Source organism: Chiloscyllium plagiosum, unplaced genomic scaffold (genome assembly GCF_037043375.1).
Source record: "Chiloscyllium plagiosum isolate Xiang-an unplaced genomic scaffold, Cpla_swu_hap1 HiC_scaffold_8, whole genome shotgun sequence".
Taxonomy (NCBI): Eukaryota; Metazoa; Chordata; class Chondrichthyes; order Orectolobiformes; family Hemiscylliidae; genus Chiloscyllium; species Chiloscyllium plagiosum.
This window is the reverse complement of record NW_028270146.1, coordinates 97,882,639-97,903,766: the sequence shown is the minus strand read 5'-3', so window position 1 is coordinate 97,903,766 and position 21,128 is coordinate 97,882,639. Positions and strand designations below refer to the sequence as shown.

The window sequence follows — 21,128 nt, the reverse complement described above, 5'->3', positions numbered from 1 at the left end:
GAGGCCTGTTGAGCCTTGGTCATACAATGTATTCAAGGCTGAGAGAGTCAGATTTTTAATCAGTAAGAGAATCAAGGGTTATGTGGAAAAGACAAAAAAGTGGAATTGAGGATTATCAGATTAGTCGTGACCTCATTGCAAAGAGCAGATTTGATAGACTGAATGGCCTGTGTATGCTGCTACATCTTATTGTCTTATGGTGTTTTAGTCCCTTGCAAATATCTTTCCCAGTTCTCATTTTTGAAGCCATTTTATGAAAGTGAAAAGAGAACTTTGCAGCAAAGTTGATGGAACTGGACAATGTTAGGGGTTGAATCAAACTTGAATATGTTACAGAGGAGAATGGGAAGGGAGAGGTAAAATATTTTCAGTACAACAAGGAATAAAGTTCATTGTGACAAGAACAGTTTCAGGTGGTGGTCTGCCAGGACTACCCGGTGTGTGCACATTTCGAAGGAAAACCGAGTTTGCAGGGTTTGGGAGCTGTGTGCCTGAAGATCATAAGTGGATAATTTTCAAAGGAGATGGTCATTGCTGGACTGAGAAATCATGCAGATGCTGTGATGAAATGTCAAGAGATTAAATAAGCAAACATATTGTGACCGGAATCAACTTTTAGATAAACTGCTTCCATCATTTCAGTAATTTCCCAATTACAGTGACTGGGTATTTGACTGCATTCTTCAGCTGCTCTCTGAATTTAGTCTGGGTCACTGCATAAATACAGGTGTTGGTGCAGGTACTCAAAAGCTGCAGTATGTAGCCTGATTGTTCAGTGATATACGCAGGATCATGGGGACCTGTGTAGTAAAACCTGTCAGTTAATCGGCGATAAAAGAAAAAGCCCACATTTGTCATCCATAACAGGATAAAACTGCCTGAGATGGTGAAGAGTAAAATGATGGATTTCCTGCGGCTCTCCATCGCTGAATCAGTGTGATTCACTCTCTTGCTGTGATCCAGTAACTTCCTGCGGATTCTGCTGGTCACTAAAATGTGTCTCGCAGTTAGAGCATTGAGCAGTAAAATCAGAATGAATGGGAGGAAAGGAGTTAAAATAATATTGAGTGTATCAAATATTACCCAAGCAGCTTCACTGAAAAAGTTCACTGGCAGGCTGTAGCCCCAAGGTACATTGTCAATGATATATTCAGGTTCATACACAAAGTACCAAGGAATGTTTTTCAAACAGAATAGCACACTCATTGTTTTTATAACCACAGTCACAGTTTTTTCTTTGCAATATCTTGTTTTCAACTTCTGGCAGCAAATTGCAACAAACCGATCAAAAGTGAAGGAGACTGTGAACCAGACAGAAATATCTGTGGCTGCATAAAGCAGGACAAGCAGAAGAGAATGAGCTGGAGTAGTTTCCAGGTAAGTCCCTGGGAAGTAAAATGGAATCACTGTAAACAGTATTACATCAGTGAATACGACCAATAGATCTGCCATTGTCATGGCCACCAGGTAGAGAGTGATACACTTGGAGAGTCCACACATACCACGTGACAGGATGATAATAGCCACTGAATTAACTGGCATACATAGAGAAATAGAAAACAAGGTTTAAGATTGGATTCTCAGAGGATTTGAGAATAACATGATCACATAAGGGCTGCCAATCTATTAATCTTGTTCAACCAGATCATTGCTGATGCATATCTGAACATTGTTAATTTGTATTAGATCTATAAACTTCAAAGCTTTGTCCAACAGCTTTCATAGTCTCAGTCAAAGGATTGATACAGACAAAAGGAGGTCACAATCTGTTGTGTGTATGCCAGCTCTTCAAAGGAGAAATTTACCTGGCACTGTAATTCTGCATATTTTTCCATTCCACATAACAAGGCAATTGCCTCTTAAACACCTCAATTGAACCTATCTCCACCAAACTGGGAGGCAGAATATTCCAGATTACTTTGCTCATTACCTTAAATATGTGTCCATATATTCTCAATCCAGTGGGAGTAGTTTGTCCTTTCACACTGTGTGCAGACCCCTCACAATTTTTAACACTTCTGTCAAATTTTCTTTTAAATTTCTCTTCTCTTCTTTTGAAAACAGTCCCTATTTTTCCAATCTGACAATGCAACTGAATTTCCTCATCTCTCGGCTTATCCTCCTGTATTTAACCTGCACTTGCTCTGATGCCTTCACAGTTTTCTTAATATGTAGAGCACAGGACTGGGTGTAATAGCCCATCCAAGGCTGGAGTCTTGATATTATATTGTCTCTCCTTGACGTTCCTTCTAAATTATATTCTTTCACACTTGTCTGCATTAAAATTCATTTTCCACTTGATTGCCCATTATAGCAATCAGTTTATGTTCTTCTGAAGCTTCACAACAGCCCTCTCACATTTCACAACACTCTCAAATTGTGTACAATCAATAGAATTAATTGAAATTGGGGTCTGTATGCCAAGGTCTTGGTCCTTAATATTTATTTAAAAAGGTGTGTACGTACATAACATATTATACACAGCAGTAAAGATCCAACACTGACTTCTGGGGGACTCCAATACTACCTTTCATCTTGTCTGAAGAACATTTATTAACCACTACCCAACTTTTACTATCTCTCAGCCAATTTTGTATCCATGTTATTATTGTACATGCAGTGATGGCCACTTCCTGCAGATAAATAAGAAAGTGAGAAAAAGCCTTGAGTTGAGTCTAATCACTGACATTGGACGTCACTCAATTTTTAAAGAAAATAAATAATTGGTCCCTACCCCTTATTGCCCAAGTTGCAATTAAGAGTCAACCACATTGCTGTGGGCCTGAAATCACATGTAGATGAGACGAGACAAGTATGTCAGATTTCCTTCCTTAAAGGGCATTAATGAACCTGATCAGTATTTATGACAGTAAACAATGTTTACACGATTGACATTGGATCAGCATCTTATTCCAGATTTTAAAAAAACAATTGAATTCAAATGTCACCATCTATCAGAGTGGAAATTGAATTCATGTCCCCAGAACATTAGCCCTGGGAATCCAGATTAATGGTTTCATGAGTTTACCACTATGCAAACACCAGCCTTAAAATGATCAAAGGAGAATTCTTGAGAAACAAAAACTTTCAAAGTAACTCAGATAAATCTGTATGTCAAAAATTATTGGCTTCTATGAAGTTGTTAAGATGCTGACCAAGGACTCCAACAACTGCAAGAACAGGGTAATAAATGTCTTCTATCTGATGGAATATTGTTGGTTCGTGCATTTTCTGTGAGATGTAACAGTTTCCAGTGGTGCTTAAAGGCAACAGCTTTTCCTAATCAATATATTGAGAGATGTCTTGTATTTATACAGGAGGGAAAACTCCAGTGAGGTGCCAGTTACATCATTATTAATTTCATAATATTCAATTGAATAAACAAGTGTGATCATTGGGGAAACTGACATAGGAACAATGGGATGAAATATAATTACCTGTTACCTTCTGCATCATAAAGCAAGACAGTCCACAGGAATTATCATTTCTCTGCCCCGTGACATGGCCACACTGAATCTTCAGAGTGACCGATGAACAACAAATGTACATTGCTCTTTCAGCAACCTTTTAAAAATAACCAGCAACAAAGCTTTAGTCTTGACTACCATTACTGGAAGTTATTAGAGTGAAAATTATAAAGTTAATAACAGCACAGACACACAGGTTTACAAGTAGACAAGGATAAAAAGTGACTTTTGAAGATGAAAGGAAGATAAGTCTTTAAGATAGTTGCAGTTCTGTTGCTTTGTTGAAGATTCTCTTTCTGACATGAAGGAGATGAAAACTTGAGGTCAGCTGCTTCAGCGGCTGTGTTGGATTCAGTCATTGGATAGTTAGTCTTTGCTTTTTCAGGTGCACTTAACAAGTAAACAGAACTTGGGAGAACATGAGGTTTCCTTGTCCTCACTAGTTCTTTGGTTAAGACATTTGCAGATTGCCTGACTTTTCCAGGTCAGCAGCATTTGGTTTCCATCTGTCTTCTTCCCTCTCCTCCCTTTGGCTGAGAACCCTCTCCCTTATGGAGTCTCACAGAGCTCCATTGGAGGAGTTACAACAAAATGGTTGCTCATAACCTATCCTAACAAGCTTTAAAATGGCTACTATCTAGAAATAGGCAGGTCATGCTTCCCTGTTTGGTATTGGGTTAACCTAATTGTCTTTTAGTCAAGGTGATTTACATTTATGAACTGGCTTAGCTTTTGGCTTGGATGGTTCCCACTGTCATGTCATGATGATCTATGAGGTATGATTCATACATTCAAGGTATCCACAATCAGTGAGTTTCTGATGACCCCTGGAAATGTTCATTGAATTTCAAAAAGTCTCTTGTGATTCCATCCTGAAATATGTGCAGGCTGAACTCCACAAGATTAGTCATGTGACTTCTGGGTGCCATTTTGTACAATTCTCTGTGGGTGTTAAACATGGGTTGGCTTTATTTACAGCATATATTATAATGACACATATATGATACTTTGTGAGAGAAATACTTCAACAAAATATTAATCAATGGTTTTGACTTTTTCTAAATGAACTGTGCCCTTTCTGTTTAAAATTAACCACCAGGCAATTTTAAACATTTTTTAATGTTTGCCTGATGTACTTCCATTCGAAGAGTGAAAAAAAAAATTCTGACCATTACAAACAAATTAAAAATGTCTGTTGGATTTGCCAATTCCAGATTCAAATACTTACACACTTTCCCTGATGGGATGCTGTTTTCATCTTTATTACACTTCAGCTTAACTGAAAATCTAAACTGCAAGAAGACTCTTATGTTTCATAGTTTCATAGCAATAGAAGCAGGAGTAGGCCATTGGCCCATTGGGTCTGCTCCGCCAATCATTAACATCATGGCTGATCCATCCACTATCTCAGCTCCTTCTACCTGCATTATCCCCATAACTGTTAATTCCTCCACCATGCAAAAACCCATCCAACTGCACGTTTCCTTGGGCAGAGAATTTCATAGATTCACTGCTCTCTGGGAAAAGAAGTTCTTCCTCATCCCTGTGCTTTTTCTACTCCCCCTAATCTTACTGCCATGTCCCTTAGTCCTCATCTCACCCACCACAACTTGCCTGGCTCTATCTTATCTATCTCTTTTATTATTTTATATGTTTCTATAAGATTCCCTTTCATTCTCCTGAATTCAAGTGAGCACAGTTCGAGACAGCTCAACCTCCCCTCATTTCCGGACTCAACCTGGTGAACCTCCTCTGCACCCTCTCCAAAGCCAGTATATCCTTCCTCAAATGAGGAGACCAGAAGTGCACACAATACTCCAGGTGCAGCCCCACCAACACTTTACACAATTGCAGCAGATCCTCCCTGTTCATAACTTCAATCCCTCTAGCAATGAAAGCCAATATTCTGTTTGCCTGCTGGATTACCTGTTGTACCTGCTAATCAACTTCTGGCAATTCATGTATGAGCATTCCTAAGTCACTTTGCACAACAGCATGCTGCAATCTTTCACCATTTAAATAATACTCTGACCTACTATTTTTACTTCCAAAGTGGATAACCTCATATTTGCCAACATTGTACTCCATCTGCCAGACCCTTGCCCACTCAATTAACCTATCTAAATCTCTCTGCAAACCCTCCACATCCTCTGTTTGCCTTTCTACTCAATTTAGTGCCATCAGCAAACTTAGATACATTACACTTGGTCTCCTCTTCCAGATCATTTATATATATCCTGAACAGTTGCGGGCCAAACTCCAATCCCTGTGGCACCCCACTCACCACTGATCTCCAACCAGAGAAACAGCCATGTATCCCAATTTTCTGCTTTCTGTTAGTTAACCAGTCCTCTATCTGTGCTAATATGTTCCCCGCAATTCCATGCATTCTTATCTTATGGATGAGTCTTTTATGTGGCACATTATTGAATGCCTTCGGGAAATCCAAGTATACAACATTCACCTGTTCCCCTCCATCCACTATGCTTGTTACAGCCTCAAAGAACTCCAGTAAGATTGTTAAACATGACCTTCCCTTCCTGAATCCATTGTGCGTCTGCCTGCTGGAACCCTTCCCATCCTGATGTCTCACTATTTCTTCTTTAATGGTAGCCTCCAGCATTTTCCTGAATACAGACGTTAAGCTAACTGGCCTATAGTTACCTGCCTTTTGCCTACACTCTTTTTTAAACAGCAGTGTGACATTTACTAGCTTCCAATCTACTGGGACTTGCCCTGAGTCCGGTGAATTTTGGTAAATTACCACTGAAGTATCTACTATAATTTCCACCATTTCTTTCAGCATCCTGCGATGCATTCCATCAGGACCAGGGGACTAATCTACCTTTCGACCCTCAAGTGTGCTCAACACCATCCCTTCAGTGATAACAATTGAATTGTCCTCACCTCCCATCGTATCCTGAACATCATTCTTTGACATGTTAGACACATCTTCCACTGTGAAGACTGACACAAAATAGTTATTCAAGGCCTCAGCCGTTTCAGCATTACCCAATATTAATTCCGCTTTCTCATCCTGCAAGGGGCCTACGTCCACTTTAGCCACCCTTTTCTGTTTCATATATTTATAAAACCGGTCCTACCTGTTTTTATATACTGCGCTAGTTTTCATTCATAATCTATCTTTCCTTCTTTATTGCTTACTTTGTGTTTGTTTTGTTGCATTTTAAAGTTTTCCCACTCTTCCTATTTCCAACTACTTCGGGCTACTTTGTGAGCCTGAACTTTTACTTGGATGCCTTCCTTGATTTCCTTGGTTATCCAAGGCTGGCTCTTCCTACCCTTGCTATCCTTGTTTCTGACCAAGGTATACTTACCTTGAGCACTGTGAAAAATCACTTTGAAAGTCCTCCATTGTTCCTCAACTGTTCCACCATATAACTAGTGCTCCCAGTCGAATTTAGCCAACTCCTTCCTCATCCCATTCCAGTCTCCCTTGCTTAAGCATAACACCCTGATTTTAGGTGATAATATTTCACCCTCCATTTGTATCTGAAATTCAATCATACCGTGATCACACTTTCTGAAAGATCATTTTCTACATGACCATTAATTTTACCTGCCTCAATACACAGGACCAGATTTAAGAATGCACACTCTCTTGTAGGTTCGGTAGCATGCAGTTCAAGAAAGTTATCATGGATGAGTTCTGTGAACTCTTCTTCAAGACGGCCTCTACTAGCTTGATTCAGCCAATCAATGTGCATGTTAAAGTCTCCCATGACGACTGCCGTTCCATTCATACATACGTCAGATATTTCTTGATTGACCACCTGTGCTACTGTAGCATTATTATTGGGTGGCCTATAGACTACGCCCACCAGTGACGTCTTCCCCTTACTAATCCGGATTTCTACTCAAATGGATTCAATTGTCTCTCCCTATCACCCGAATCTCATCCTTAATTAAGAGTATGATCCCACCTGCTCTACCTTCCTGCTTATCCTTCCTAATTATCTAATGCCTTTGTATATTTAATTCCCAGTCATCACCACCCTGCAATCAGTTTCTGTAATGGCAACTAAATCATCCCCCTTTATACTGATTTGCACAACAAGTTCATCAACTTTGTTTTGAATACTACAGGCATTCAGATCAAGTGCCCTTGTACTCATTGTCCCTTTAGAATCTAGCAATCTCCCTGTCTTTTGCATGTGATTCTGTCACCCAATTTTACTTTTCTCTTTTCTACCTTTCGCCCTGGTCTCTGCATTGCCTTTCTGCCTGGACTCCCATCCTCTTGCCATTTTAGTCTATCCCTTCATCGCAGTCTCTCTGCTCAGTGCATCTACCATTACACCAACTGCTGCATCTTCTGACCTGATGCTCTGGTTCCCACTCCCTTGCCAACCCAGTTTAAAGCTTCCCCAACAGCTCTAGCAAACCTGTCTGTAAGGATATTTGTCCCCCTCAAGTTTATACTCCCCTTTTCTGTTGACTTGCATTATTCTTTCCTCTTCCCATCAATCAAGTTAGGATGATGTCCCCATGCTTAATTCCCATGGCAGCTTCATATATTCTTATTTCTGTAATGACTACAACCACTCAGGAATATCATTACCTCTGAATCTGGTACTTTGTACACACATTCTTCTCTCATTTAAATAACACTAACCCTAACCTTCTTGTTAAAAAATTCCTTCAGAAGACTTATGTTAACTGATGATTCTTCTCAATCGTTCCTCAGTAAAGAATGTGCGATGTATTTCCATTAAATGAACTTCTTAATGCTGTGGTTAGAGGATGAAGAGGAGAGATTAGAACATAATTGAGGGGTCCCAGAGCAAAGAGATAGGGAGTTCATGTGGTGATGATGGAGAGATAGAGGTAGATGTGTATGTTTAGTGTGAAAAGGAGAAAAGGAGCCTGCTTCATTCAGTGCAAGGCCAATAACGCATAAACAAGACACGACTAGGACAGGGGTTATGTGGCTGTGGTCAAAGCGGAGGCAAGAGGTCATGCCTTGAATTTATTGAACTCAATGTTGAGTTGGAGAGACTGTAAAGTGCCTAAGTAGAAATTGTGGTGCCCTTCACCCAGCTTGCACTGAGTGAAGGGCACTATGTGTTGAAGAGTTGCATTGAGATTTGTGTGTGAGAGGTACAGTGAGCAGAGACAGTGATGAAAATGACAGCTTGATTTAATTTGTCCTACTTTTATCATTTCAGTAATTTCCCAATTACAGTGAATGGTTATTTGACTGCATTCTTCAGCTGCTCTCTGAATTTAGTCTGGGTCACTGCATAAATACAGGTGTTGGTGCAGGTACTCAAAAGCTGCAGCTTGTAGACAGATTGTTCAGTGATATACACAGGGACACGGGGACCTGTGTAGGAAAATCTGTCAGTAAATTGGCGATAAACGAAAAAGCCCACATTTGTCATCCATAACAATATAAAACTGCCTGAGATGGAAAAGAGTAAAATGATGGATTTCCTGCGGCTCTCCATCTCTGGGTCAGTGTGATTCTCACTCTTGCTGTGATCCAGTAGCTTTCTGCGGATTCTGCTGGTCACTAAAATGTGTCTGACAGTCAGAGTATTGAGCAATAAAATCAGAATAAATTGGTGGAAAGGAGTTAAAATAACACTATCACTGTGAAATGCAACTCACGTCGTTTCAGTGTAAACATTCAGTGATAGGGTGCAGCTCCAGGATACATTGTCAATGACATATTCAGGATCGTATCCAAACTAACAAGGAATATTTTTCAAGTAGAACAGCACACTCACTGATGTAATGACCATATCTGCAGTCTTCTCAGTGCAACTTTTCGTTTTCATCTTCCAGCAACAAACTACCACAAATCGGTCAATGGTAAAGGTGACAGTGACCCAGTCAGAAGTGTCTGTGCTTGCGGAAACCAGTACAAGTAAGAGAGAGCGTGTGGGTGTGGTCTCCAGATAAGTAACTTGGGAGTGAAATGGAATAACTGTAAACAGTATCATGTCAGAGAAAATGACTAGAAGATCTGCCACTGCCGTAGCCAGGTAGTGAGTGATACCTTTCAAGAGTCTACACGTTCCTCATGACAGGAACAAAATAGCCACTGAGTTAACTGGAATAATTCAGTAAAAATAGATAAAAGATTTAAATATAAGTATCTCAGATAGCATGTGAATCATAAACAATCTTCATTTTCCCAATCAGATCTTTTCATTGCATCAGACATTCTAATTAGTTGGCCCCTTAATTTTTCACTTTCATGTAATTATAGAGCCAGATAACAGAAGTTGTGTTTGTAATTTAGCTTTATTTACACCAGTGATATTTCTCACCTTCCACAAGGCCAATCAGTGCTGACATAAGCAGTTCGGAACTGAACAGGACCTTTCCAATATGCTCTAGAATTCTGTGCAAATAGAAACATAGAAAAAAAAAATGTAAGGACCAGGAGGAGGCCATTCAGCCCTTTGAGCCTGCTGTGCCATTCATCACAATCATGGCTGATTGTCCAACTCAATAGCCTAATATTGCTTTCTCCCCAGAACCTTTGATTCCATTTGCCCCAAGTGATATATCCAGCTGCCTTTAGAATACACCTTACTGTTTTGGTATCAGCTACTTCCTGTGGTAATGAATTCCAGAGACGCACCATTGTTTGGGTGAAGATATTTCTCCTCATCATCATCCTAAATGGTCCACCGCGAATCCTCAGACTGTGATCCCTGGTTCTAGACGTCATTGGGAACATCTTCCCTGCATCTACCCTTCTAATCCTGTTAGAATTTTTAAAACTTGCACAATAATGCTGGACTTTGTCAAACGCTTTCTGAAAGTCAAAATATACAGCATTGACAGGGTCCCCCCAGTCAACTCTACTAGTTACATCTTCATAGAATTCAAACAGATTTGTTAAGCATGATTTACCCTCATAAATCCATGCTGACTTTGCCTGATCCTGCCACTACTTTCGAAATTCTCAGCTATGAAGTCCTTGATAATGGATTCAAGAATTTCCCCCCACATACTGAGGTTAGGCTTACTTATCCATAATTCCCCTTTTTACTCTTTACCTCCCTTTATGAATATTAGAGTGACATTAGCTACCCTCCGATCTGCAAGGACTGTACCAGTGTCTATAGAATCCTGGAAAATGACTACCAATGTATCTGCTATTTCTATAGCCACTGCCTTAAGTACTCTGGAATGTCGATTATCAGGCCCTGCAGATTTATCCACCTTCAATCCCCTCAATTTTCCCAGCAGCATTTCTCTACTAATATTGATCTCCTTCAGTTCTTCCCTTTCACTAAATCTTGCATTCTCCAACATTTTTGGTATCTGATATGTGTCCTCTTTTGTGAAGACAGAACCAATGTATTCAGTTGCTCAGCCATTTCTTAGTCCCTGATTGTATATTCCCCCGTTTCTGTCTGTAGCGAACGTATATTTGTCTTTGCTAATCTTATTCTCTTCACGTACCTATAGAAACTATTAGCATCAGTCTTTATGTTCCTGCAAGCTGATTTTTGTACTGTATTTTCCCCTTTTTAATCAATTCCTTGTTCCTTCTTTGCTAAATTCTCAGCAGCTCTCAATACTCAGGCCTTTTATTTTTCCTGGCCAATCTGAATTCTTCTAACTTGGATCAGATACTGTGTCTAATTTCCTTTGTATGACATAGATTGTCCTTCTTCCCATTTTGCTTTTGTGCCAGACAAGAACAAACAGTTTTTGTAGCTCTCCCATGCTTTCCTTGAATGTTTGCTATTGCCTATGTACCATCATTCCTTTAGGTAACTCTCCCTAATCTATCAAGGCCAACTCACACCTCATATCATCATAGTTTCCTTTATTAAGATTCAGCATCCTGGTCTCTGAATAAATTATCTCACTCTCCATCTTGACAAAAAATTCTGTCATGTTATCATCCCCAAGGGGACTTACACGGCTAGATTGGTAATGATTCCCTTCGCGTTACGCAGTACCCAGTCTAAGTTGGCCTGCTCTCTTGCTGGTTCCTCCACACATTGGTCAAGAAAACCATCCCATATACATTCCAGGAATTCCTCCTCTACAACATTGTGACTAATTTGATTTGCCCAAACTATGTGCAGATTGAAATTACCAATACTCCCTTGTCACATGCAACTCTAATGTCCTGTTTGATGCTTTTCCCAACATCTCCACTGAGATTTGGAGATGTATATATAACACCCACTGATGTTTTATCCCCTTGGTATTTCTCAACTCTACCCATATCACCTCACTTCCAGCACCAGTGGTCCAGCAACCTTGAGTCTAAGGATTACATTATATTACATTTTTCAATGTTTTTAGCTTTTAGTGTGTTTCAATTTGCGCATTCTGATTTCACTCTGTATAGTGTTTGTAGACTGACCTCCATTAAACCCTATTTATCATAATTTCTGTCTTCCAGTTCATATTTTTATTGTCTTTTTGAAACTTGCTGCTCCCATCTGACTTAACATCATCCCAAACTTACACATATAGCTCTCTATTCCATATTCCAAACTTTTAATAGATACAAAGATCTGAGACACCCATACGTGCCATATTAGTGACCCTAATAAAATGTTCGACAATGTTATACATCACAACATATTTACAAACCTAGCTGCAGATAGGGATCCCAAAGTTCTAAAAAGTGATTAGAGTGATAGGACGGTTGAATGTTCCTCCTGCAAAATGTGGGAGGTAAGGGTCACCAGTAGTGTCACTGCTGACTGCATCTGTGGGAAGTGCACCCAACTCCAGCTCCTCGAAAACCCAGTTAGGGAATTGGAGCTGGAGCTGGATGAACTTTGGATCATTCGGGAGGTGGAGGGTGCTATTGAGAAGAGTTACAGGGAGGTAGTCACACCTCAGGTAAAAGAAGAAGGTAGATGGGTTACTATCGGGGATGGAAAAGGAACTGGCAGGCAGTGCAGGGATCACCTGTGGCTCTTCCCTTCAACAACAAGTATACGATTTTGGATACTGTTGGGGGGGGAACGACTTATCAGGAATAAGCGATGGGGCACAGGTCTTTGGTACAGATTCTGTCCCTGTTGCTCATAAGGGAAGGAGAGAGTGAGGCAGAGCATTAGACATTGGGGATTCCATCGTTAGGGGGACATGTAGGCGGTTCTATGGGAATGAGAGAGACTCACGGTTGGTGTGTTGCCTCCTAGGTGCCAGGATTCGTGATATCTCTGATCATGTTTTCAGGATCCTTGAGGGGATGGTTGAAACCCTGTGTCATAGTCCACAGAGGCACCAACGACATGTAGGAAGAGAGATCGGGCAGAGATTCAGGGAGCGAAGGTGGAAAATTAGAGCCAGAATAAACAGACATGTTATCTCTGGTTTGTTGCTCATGCCACATGCTAGTGAAGAGAGGAATAGGGAGAGAGGAGTTGAACACATGGCTACAGGAATGGTGGGTGGGGGGTGGGGGGGGTGAGGGGATTTGGATTCCTGGTTAATTGGGGCTCTTTCTGGAGTAAGTGGGACCTCTACAAACAAGATGGTCTTCACCTGAGCCAGAGGGGTACCGATATCCTGGGGTGGGGGGGAATTTGCTCCTGCTCTTTTGGTGGGTTTAAACTAATTCAGCAGAGGGATGGGAACCTAAATTGTTCCAGTGTCCAGGAGGTTGAGAGTAGTGAGGTCAGAAATAAGGAATCCAGGTCACAAGAAGGCACTGGCAAGCAGGAAGTCATTTTGAAGTGTGTCTACTTCAACGCCAGGAGCATCCGGAATAAGGTGGGTGAACTTGCAGCATTGGTTGCTACCCGGGATTTCAATGTTGTGGCCATTTCAGAGACATGGATAGAGCAGGATAAGGAATGGTTATCACAGATTCTGGGATTTAGATGTTTCAGTAAGAACCATTGCTGTTGGTCATTTTTATAAATGACATGGACACAGGCATAGGTGGATGGGTTAGTAAGTTTGCAGATGACACTAAAGTTACTGGAGTGGTGGACCGTGTGGAAGAATGTTGCAGGTTGCAGGGGGGCTGGGATAAACTGCAGAATTAAGCTGAGAGGTGGCAAATGGAGTTCAATGCAGCTAAATGTAAGGTGAATCACTTTGGGAAGAATAACAGGAAGGTAGAATACTGGAAGATTCATGGTAGTGTGGATGTGCAGAGGGATCTTGGTGTCCATGTACATAGATCCCTGAAAGTTGCCAGTTGATAGTGCTGTTTAAGGTTTATTAGGTTTTATTGGTAGAGGGATTGAGTTCCGGAGCTGTAATGTCATGCTGCAATTATACAAAACACTGGTGCGGCCACACTTGGAATACTGCATACAATTCTGGTCACCCCATTACAGGAATGATGCGAATGCATTGGGAAAGGTACACCGGGATGTTGCCTGGTCTGGAGGGGAGGTCTTATGAGGAAAGGCTGAGAGACGTAAGTCTGTTCTCATTGGAAAGAAGGCAGCTAAGGAGAGATTTGATAGAGACAAACAAGATGATCAGAAGATTAGATAGGGTAGACAGTGAAAATCTTTTTCCTAGGATGGTGACGTCAGCTTGTACGAGGGGGCATAGCTACAAATTGAGGGTTGATAGATTTAAGACGGATGTCAGAGACAGTTTCTTTACTCAGAGAATGGTAAGGGCGTAGAATGCCCTGCCTGCCAATGTAGTTAACTCAGCCACATGAGGGTGATTTAAACAAACCTTCGATAAGCACATGGATGATGATGGGATAGTGTAGTGGTATGGGCTTAGATTACTTCACAGGTTGGCACATCATCGAGGGTCGAAGGGCCTGTTCTGTGCTGTATTGTTCTATGTTCTACATTCTATAACAGAGAAGATGGTAAAGGGCAGAGTGTGGCATTGTTAGTCACGGACAGTATTATGGTGGCAGATAGGATGATTGAGGACTCATCTACTGAGGTAGTATGGGCTGAAGTTAGAAACAGGAAAGGAGAGATAATCTGTTAGCATACTGTATAGGCCTCCGAATAGTTCCAGAGATGTAGAGGATAGGATTGCAAAGATAATTCTCGATAGGAGTGAGAGTGACAGGGTAGTCATTGTGGGGGATCATAAACTTTCCAAATATTGGCTGGGAATACTATAGTTCAAGTACTTTTGATGGGTCAGTTTTTGAAAATGTGTGCAGGAGGGTTTCCTGACACAGTATGTAGACAGGCCAACAAGGGGTGAGGCTCCATTAGATTTGGTACTGGGGAATGAACCAGGCCAGGTGTTCGATTTGAAAGTAGGTGAGCACTTTGATGATAGTAACCATAATTAGTTTATGGTTACTTTAGTGATGGAAAGGGATAGCTATATACCGCAGGGCAAGAGTTATAGCTGTGGGAAAGGCAATTACAATGCGATTAGGCAAGATTTAGGATGCATAGGATGGGGAAGGAAACTGCAGGGGATGGGCACAATTGAAATGTGGAGCTTATTCAAAGACCAGCTACAGTGTGTCCTTGATAAGTATGTACTGGTCAGGCAGGGAATAAATTGTTGAGCAAGGGAGCCGTGGTTTACTAAGGAAGTTGAATCTCTTGTCTATCTCTTATCATGTTTGGATGAGATTTGAAGGCTCAGTTAGGGCACTTGACAGTTACAAATTAGCCAGGAAAGACCTAAAGAGAGATCTAAGAAGACCTAGGAGCAGACATGAGAAGTCATTGGCAGAGAGGAAAACCTTAAGACTTTCTATAGGTATATGAGGAATAAAAGAATGAGTAAGATTAGTACCAATCAAAGATAGTAGTGCAAAGTTGGGCCTGGTGCCAGAGGAGATAGAGGAAGCACTAAGTGAATATTTTTCATCAGTACTCACACTAGAAAAGGACAATGTTGTCAAGAAGCATGCTGTGATATAGGCTACGAGACTAGATGGGATTAAGGTTCACAAGGAGGAGGTGTTAGCAATTCTGGAAAGTGTGAAAATAGCTAAATCCCCTGGGCTGGATGAGATTTATCTGAGGATTCTCTGGGAAGCCAGGGAGGGGATTGCCGAGCCTTAGGCTTTGATCTTTATGTCGTCACTGTGTACAGGAATAGTGCCAGATAACTGGAGGATAGCAAACGTTCTCCCCTTGTTTAAGAAGGGGAGTAGAGACAACCCTGAAAATTATAAACCAGTGAGCCTTACTTCGGTGTTGGTAAAGTGTTGGAAAGGATTTTAAGAGAAAGAATATATAATCACCTAGAAAGGAATAATTTGATTACGGATAGTCAACACAGTTTTGTGAGGGGTAGGTTGTGCCTCACAAAACTTACTGAGTTCTTTGAGATGGTGACCAAATAGGTGGATGAGGGCAAGGTAGTTGATGTGGTCTTTTTGTATTTCAGTAATGCGTTTGATAGGCTTTTGCACAAAATAGGAGGCATGGGATTGATAAGGTATTAGCAATTTGAATCAGAAATTGGCTAGCTGTAAGAAGACAGAGGGTGGTGCTTGATGGGAAATGTTCATCCTGGCGTTCAATTACTGGTCTTGTACCACAAGGATCTGTTTTGGGACCACTGCTATTTGTCAATTTTAAAATTTATCTGGATAAGGGCATAGAAGGATGGGTTAGTAAATTTGTGGATGACAATAAAGTTGGTGGCGTTATGCGGAAGGATGTTACAGATTGCAGAGGGATGTCGATAAGCTGCAGAGCTGGGCTGAGAGGTGGCAACTGGAGTTTAATGTGAAAAGGTGTGAGCTTTGGTAGGAATAACAGGAATACCTATTACTGGGTTAATGGTAAGATTCTTGGTAGTGTGGATGAGCAGAGAAATCTTGGTGTCCATGTACATAGATCCCTGAAAGTTACCACCCAGGTTGACAGGGTTGTTAAGAAGGCATACAGTGTGGTAACTTTTATTGGTAGAGGGATTGAGTGTTGGAGCCATGAGGTCATGTTGCAGGTGTACAAAACTCTTGTGCACAAAACTCTGGTGCAGCCGCACTTGGAGTATTGTAGGCAGTTCTGGTCGCTGCATTATCGGAAGGATGTGGAAGCATTATAAAGGGTGCAGAGGAGATTTTCCAGGATGTTGCCTGGTATGGAGGAAAGGCTGAGGGACCTGAAGCTGTTTTCATTAGTGAGAAGAAGGTTAAGCGGTGACTTAATAGAGGCATAAAAAATGATCAGAGGATGAGATAGATGGACAGTGAAAACATTTTTTCCTCAGATGGTGATGGTTAGCATGAGGGGACATAGCTTTAATTGAGGGGTGATAGATATAAGATAGATGTCAGAGCTAGGTTCTTTACTCAGAGAGTAGTAAGGGCGTGGAATGCCCTGACTGCAACAGTTGTAGACTTGCTAACTTTAAGGGCATTTAAATGGTCACTGGATAAACATATGGATGATAACGGAGTAGTAAAGGTTAGGTGGGCTTCAGATTGGTTTCTCAGGTCAGCGCAACATCAAGAGCCGAAGGGCTTGTACTGCACTATGATGTTCTAGGTTCTAATTGTCCTTAACAGACATCACCACATTGTGTTGGTGGGCCTGTGATTTGTTGTGATTAGTGAGAGGGTCATCTGATGGAAGTGCTGAATGCACTCCCTGGGAAGCCTTACAAGTCTAACTGTTTGTGAGATTGATGTTGTTGAGGTGTTGTTGAATCTCAATGACACTGCCATTGGACAGAGGAATCTGCACCATTTGTGAACTGGTTGCTCTGTGTCCATTACTCTGGCACCGAAAGGCTTGAAGAATGAAGGTGGATGTTGAGTCATGTAAAGGCAAGAGACAGAGCCAATGACTTTTGACGTTCTTCATGTGGCTTGTGGAAAAGGAGCTCATCCTCCATTTGCTGTTTCCGGCATCGATACTCTCCTGAGCACAATGGCAGTACCGGTGTCTCAAAAGAGACTGTCACCCAACAGGGTTGAGAAGCCAAGGTCAGGTTCAGTCCATATGATAGTTTACAGACCATCCAGAGAGTGTACAATTGGACAGAACATCTCTCCAGATGTCATGTTGGTCATTGGCAATGACACCAGAAACAGTAGAGGAAATATCACATTCTTTCAATGAATCAAAATGAGTTGTCACTCTCAACTGATATTGTTAGCAGCAAATGAGGTTCCTACCTCCTCTGAGGACCAGAGTGCTGGTGACGTGCAAAACTGTGCAAATATGGCAGCTAGGAGTCACCCATTTAATAGGGGCATCCATGGTGAGTGGCTAGAAATATCACTGAGTGACCAATCCGTGGGCAATCAAGACATAAGCGAAGAATGCAGATAAGTTTCTTCCAGAACACCCTACATTTGATGGACGGGGTGAGATGTTCATAGTGCTGCACAAAGAGTGAAATATTTGGTGCAATGGTATCCATCTGTAGGCAGCATTTGATATCATATATCTTTGCAGTGTGGGTGTCTTCTATTAGATGGACTGATTTGTGACCATGGGGGAAATCATCCATAACTAACCCTGGTGGTCTTTCTGATGAAAGGGAGAGGTGTTGATACAATGACATTATTGGGTAGCTGACGAATGGTGGAATCTGAGCTTGGGAGGATGATGGAACACATTTGAAATGTCAGCCCTCACAATCCAGAGAATCCCACTGGGATATTCGAGCAGGATGTCTGTGGAAAGGCAAGTATTAATTGTGGCATTGCTCGAGCACTCTCTACTGCTCAGTTTGTAAGAGAATTGCAACCCACAGGTTTGCTGTTTATATGGACACTGGGTCACTGCTGAGACTGGACAATATTTGCATTGAAGTGCTCAGTTGAGTCGGTGATGGACTGGACTTCAGTTTCACAAGACACAGTGTGACTTCGCAATGCCACAATCTGGCACCAACAAAACAGCAAGTTTGGGTCTGTTGTCATGGATGGTATACAGGGTGATTATGATGCTTTTCTTTTGAGCAGCAAACTCTGTGACAGCCCATGGATGATTGTTTGACAGGAAGGGCTCATGTCTTTAGTTGATGAAGGTGCAGATTGTACCATTTGGAAGCCTGTTCTTGGTGAATCCATCATTCAGCTCTCTCATTAAAACAGATGTCTGATGGTAACAGTGTCCAAGTGACCTGTCTTACAGCTACAATGAGCGAGGACTCTCCAAAGCACTTTGTCAGCTCCAATGGAATATCTCAATCCATTGCTTTCTCCAGTGAAGAGCAGACTGATGGGGTGGCCACATAGTGTAGTCCAGATGGCAAGGTGTCAGGAGCTGACTCTATCCCAGACAATTTCTAGTCTTAGAGCAGAAGACCCTCTTCTAGTAACTCATGGTCACATGTGGCAAATGTTACTAAGTATTTCTTAACACCACAGCTGCTGCAGTCAACCATGCCCAACATCACCAACATAACGCCATGTCAATTCCTCAGTTGACATGAGGAGCTGCAGGTTCAGACCAAGATAGGTCTATGGTGAATTGAGTGATTGTACTAACATCTTTGGAGGGTGTAATTTAGAATCCATTCAAGGGATACGGATGTCACAGCCTGGGCCAGTATTTACTGCCTATCACATTGCCCTGGAAATGGTAGTGGTGATCTGCCATCCTGAACTGCTGCAGTCCTTGCCATATTGGTTAGTGATATTAGGACATAAGTTGCAGGAATTTGAAGGACACTGAAAGAACAGCAACATCATTCCAAGTCAGGAATGGTGAGTGACTTGGAGGGGAATTTACAGAAGGTGGTGTTCCCATGTGTCGATTGCACTGGACCATTGTAAAGTTCTCCCTTTGAAAATACTACTCATGGAATCCCAGTAAAAGGCATTGGTCAGATCTGCTGCAATGATTTGTATCCGCTGGGAAATCTTGCGTAAGATTGAGTCAACACCTGACCTGAGTGAAGGTTGTGTTTTAGTGTTGCACTCACCATCAGCAAGTGTGACAAGTCAAATCCCCCTTTTAACCTCTTGAGTGGAAATGTTCGGTTCAGGTTCTCCACAGTGATGCCCATGTCTTCAGGCTAAACAAAGCCTTAAATATATCAAAGGTTTATTGCAAATCCACAGGTTTCCCTCTGGCATCATTGGGAAGGTGACATGTGCATTGTGTCACATCAACATTCCCATGTTGATATGAGCCTTTATTGGCTAGCCTTGCCCGGGAATGTTGGATTGAGGATGCCATTACTCTCCCGAAGTGATTTGTTGAGCTGAGATTGTGTGAGTTGAGGTAGGGTGCGATTCTGGCTGATTGGGATTCTCTTTGCTTCATAAGGAGCTGGGACACATTGTTCTGAGAGCGCAAAGAATGTAAGCCACTGCAGATGAACACGGGTCATAACTAAGCAAAATACTTAGTGTAACAGGACTAGCAGTTCACAGGAATCATTCACAATGTCAATCTTGTCAATAATGCTGCTCAATAGAAATAATAGAGCCCATGTGTGGAGTGGCTTGTTAATCGTCAATCCTAAAGGAGGAGTCAGTTGAAGTGAAAATATTTAATAGACCATGTGGCCCTTGGGTAGGGTCAACTTGGTGAAGTCCCTTGGTCAGATGAGCTGGAGAAAAACAGTGGTTGAGATGCATTAACAGAATGAAGTATCCACCTGGTTACTGGGATGAACTCTGGACTGAGACACTGAGACTCACAAATTTAGAAGCACAGATCCTCTTGTCCCAATGTCAATGTTGTTTAGAATGTGACGGTGCTTGAAGAATGACGGCACTGCAGAGCGACTGACCGATCTGAAGGCTGATTCCAGCCAAACCTCAAGAAGACCCACACCCCCTTCCTCAAAACAGGCAAATACAATCACAGCATGATGATGATGATGATGATCATCATCATCATCATCCAGGATAGCTGTTGTCTTATGAACTTGAACCATTTATTGGAATTTGTGGATGCACCAGGTAGTTACACTCATTGAGGAAATGTTAATCCAAGTAACCTGTTTTCTTTTGCAATGGGGAAATACCTACTGTGTAGTGATGGAGGTGTGTGACAGATCCTCATCTTCATGTAATTATTGAACCATAGAATCCCTACATTGTGGAAACTGGCCATTTTGCCCAACAAGTCCATACCGATACTCCGAAGAATAACCCACCCAGACCCATTCTCCTACCATATTACTCGACATTTACTCCTGACCAACGCACCTAACCTGCACATCCCTGAACATCCCTGAACATCATGGGAAAATTTTGCATGGCCAAATCACCTAACCTGCACATCTTTGGACCATGGGAGGAAACTGGAACACACTGGGGAGACAGGCCACCTACTTGCGGAACGTTTCATCTCTGGGACACTTTAACTCCCCCTCCCACTCCGCCAAGGACATGCAGGTCCTTGGCCTCCTCCATCGCCAGACCATGGCAACACGATGCCTGGAGGAAGAGCGACTCATCTTCCGCCTAGGAGCCCTCCAACCACAAGGGATGAATGCAGATTTCTCCAGCTTCCTCATTTCCCCTTCCCCCACCTTTTCTCAGTCCCAACCCTCAGACTCAGCACCACCTTCTTGACCTGCAATCTTCTTCCTGACCTCTCCGCCCCCACCCCCTCTCTGGCCTATCACCCTCACCTTGACCTCCTTCTACCTAATGCATTTCCAACGCCCCTCCCCCAAGTCCCTCCTCCCTACCTTTTATCTTAGCCTCCTTGGCACACCTTCCTCATTCCTGAAGAAAGGCTTATGCCCGAAACGTCGATTCTCCTTCTCCTTTGATGCTGCCTGACCTGCTGCGCTTTTCCAGCAACACATTTTTAAGCA

General features: G+C 42.0%; 1 protein-coding gene and 1 pseudogene across 1 annotated transcript; both read right to left on the bottom strand.

Moving 5' to 3' along the window:
- Window positions 1–633: 633 nt before the first annotated feature.
- LOC148149462 (putative G protein-coupled receptor 139) lies at window positions 634–3,228 on the bottom strand. The gene is made up of 2 exons (XM_087989487.1): window positions 3,156–3,228; window positions 634–1,535 (listed from the first exon to the last, which is right to left on the bottom strand). The coding sequence occupies exons 1-2, from the start codon at window positions 3,226–3,228 to the stop codon at window positions 634–636; spliced, it is 975 nt and encodes a 324-aa protein (XP_087845613.1).
- A 5,419-nt stretch (window positions 3,229–8,647) lies between these two features.
- LOC148149461 (putative G protein-coupled receptor 139) lies at window positions 8,648–20,237 on the bottom strand (annotated as a pseudogene).
- Between the last annotated feature and the right edge of the window lie 891 nt (window positions 20,238–21,128).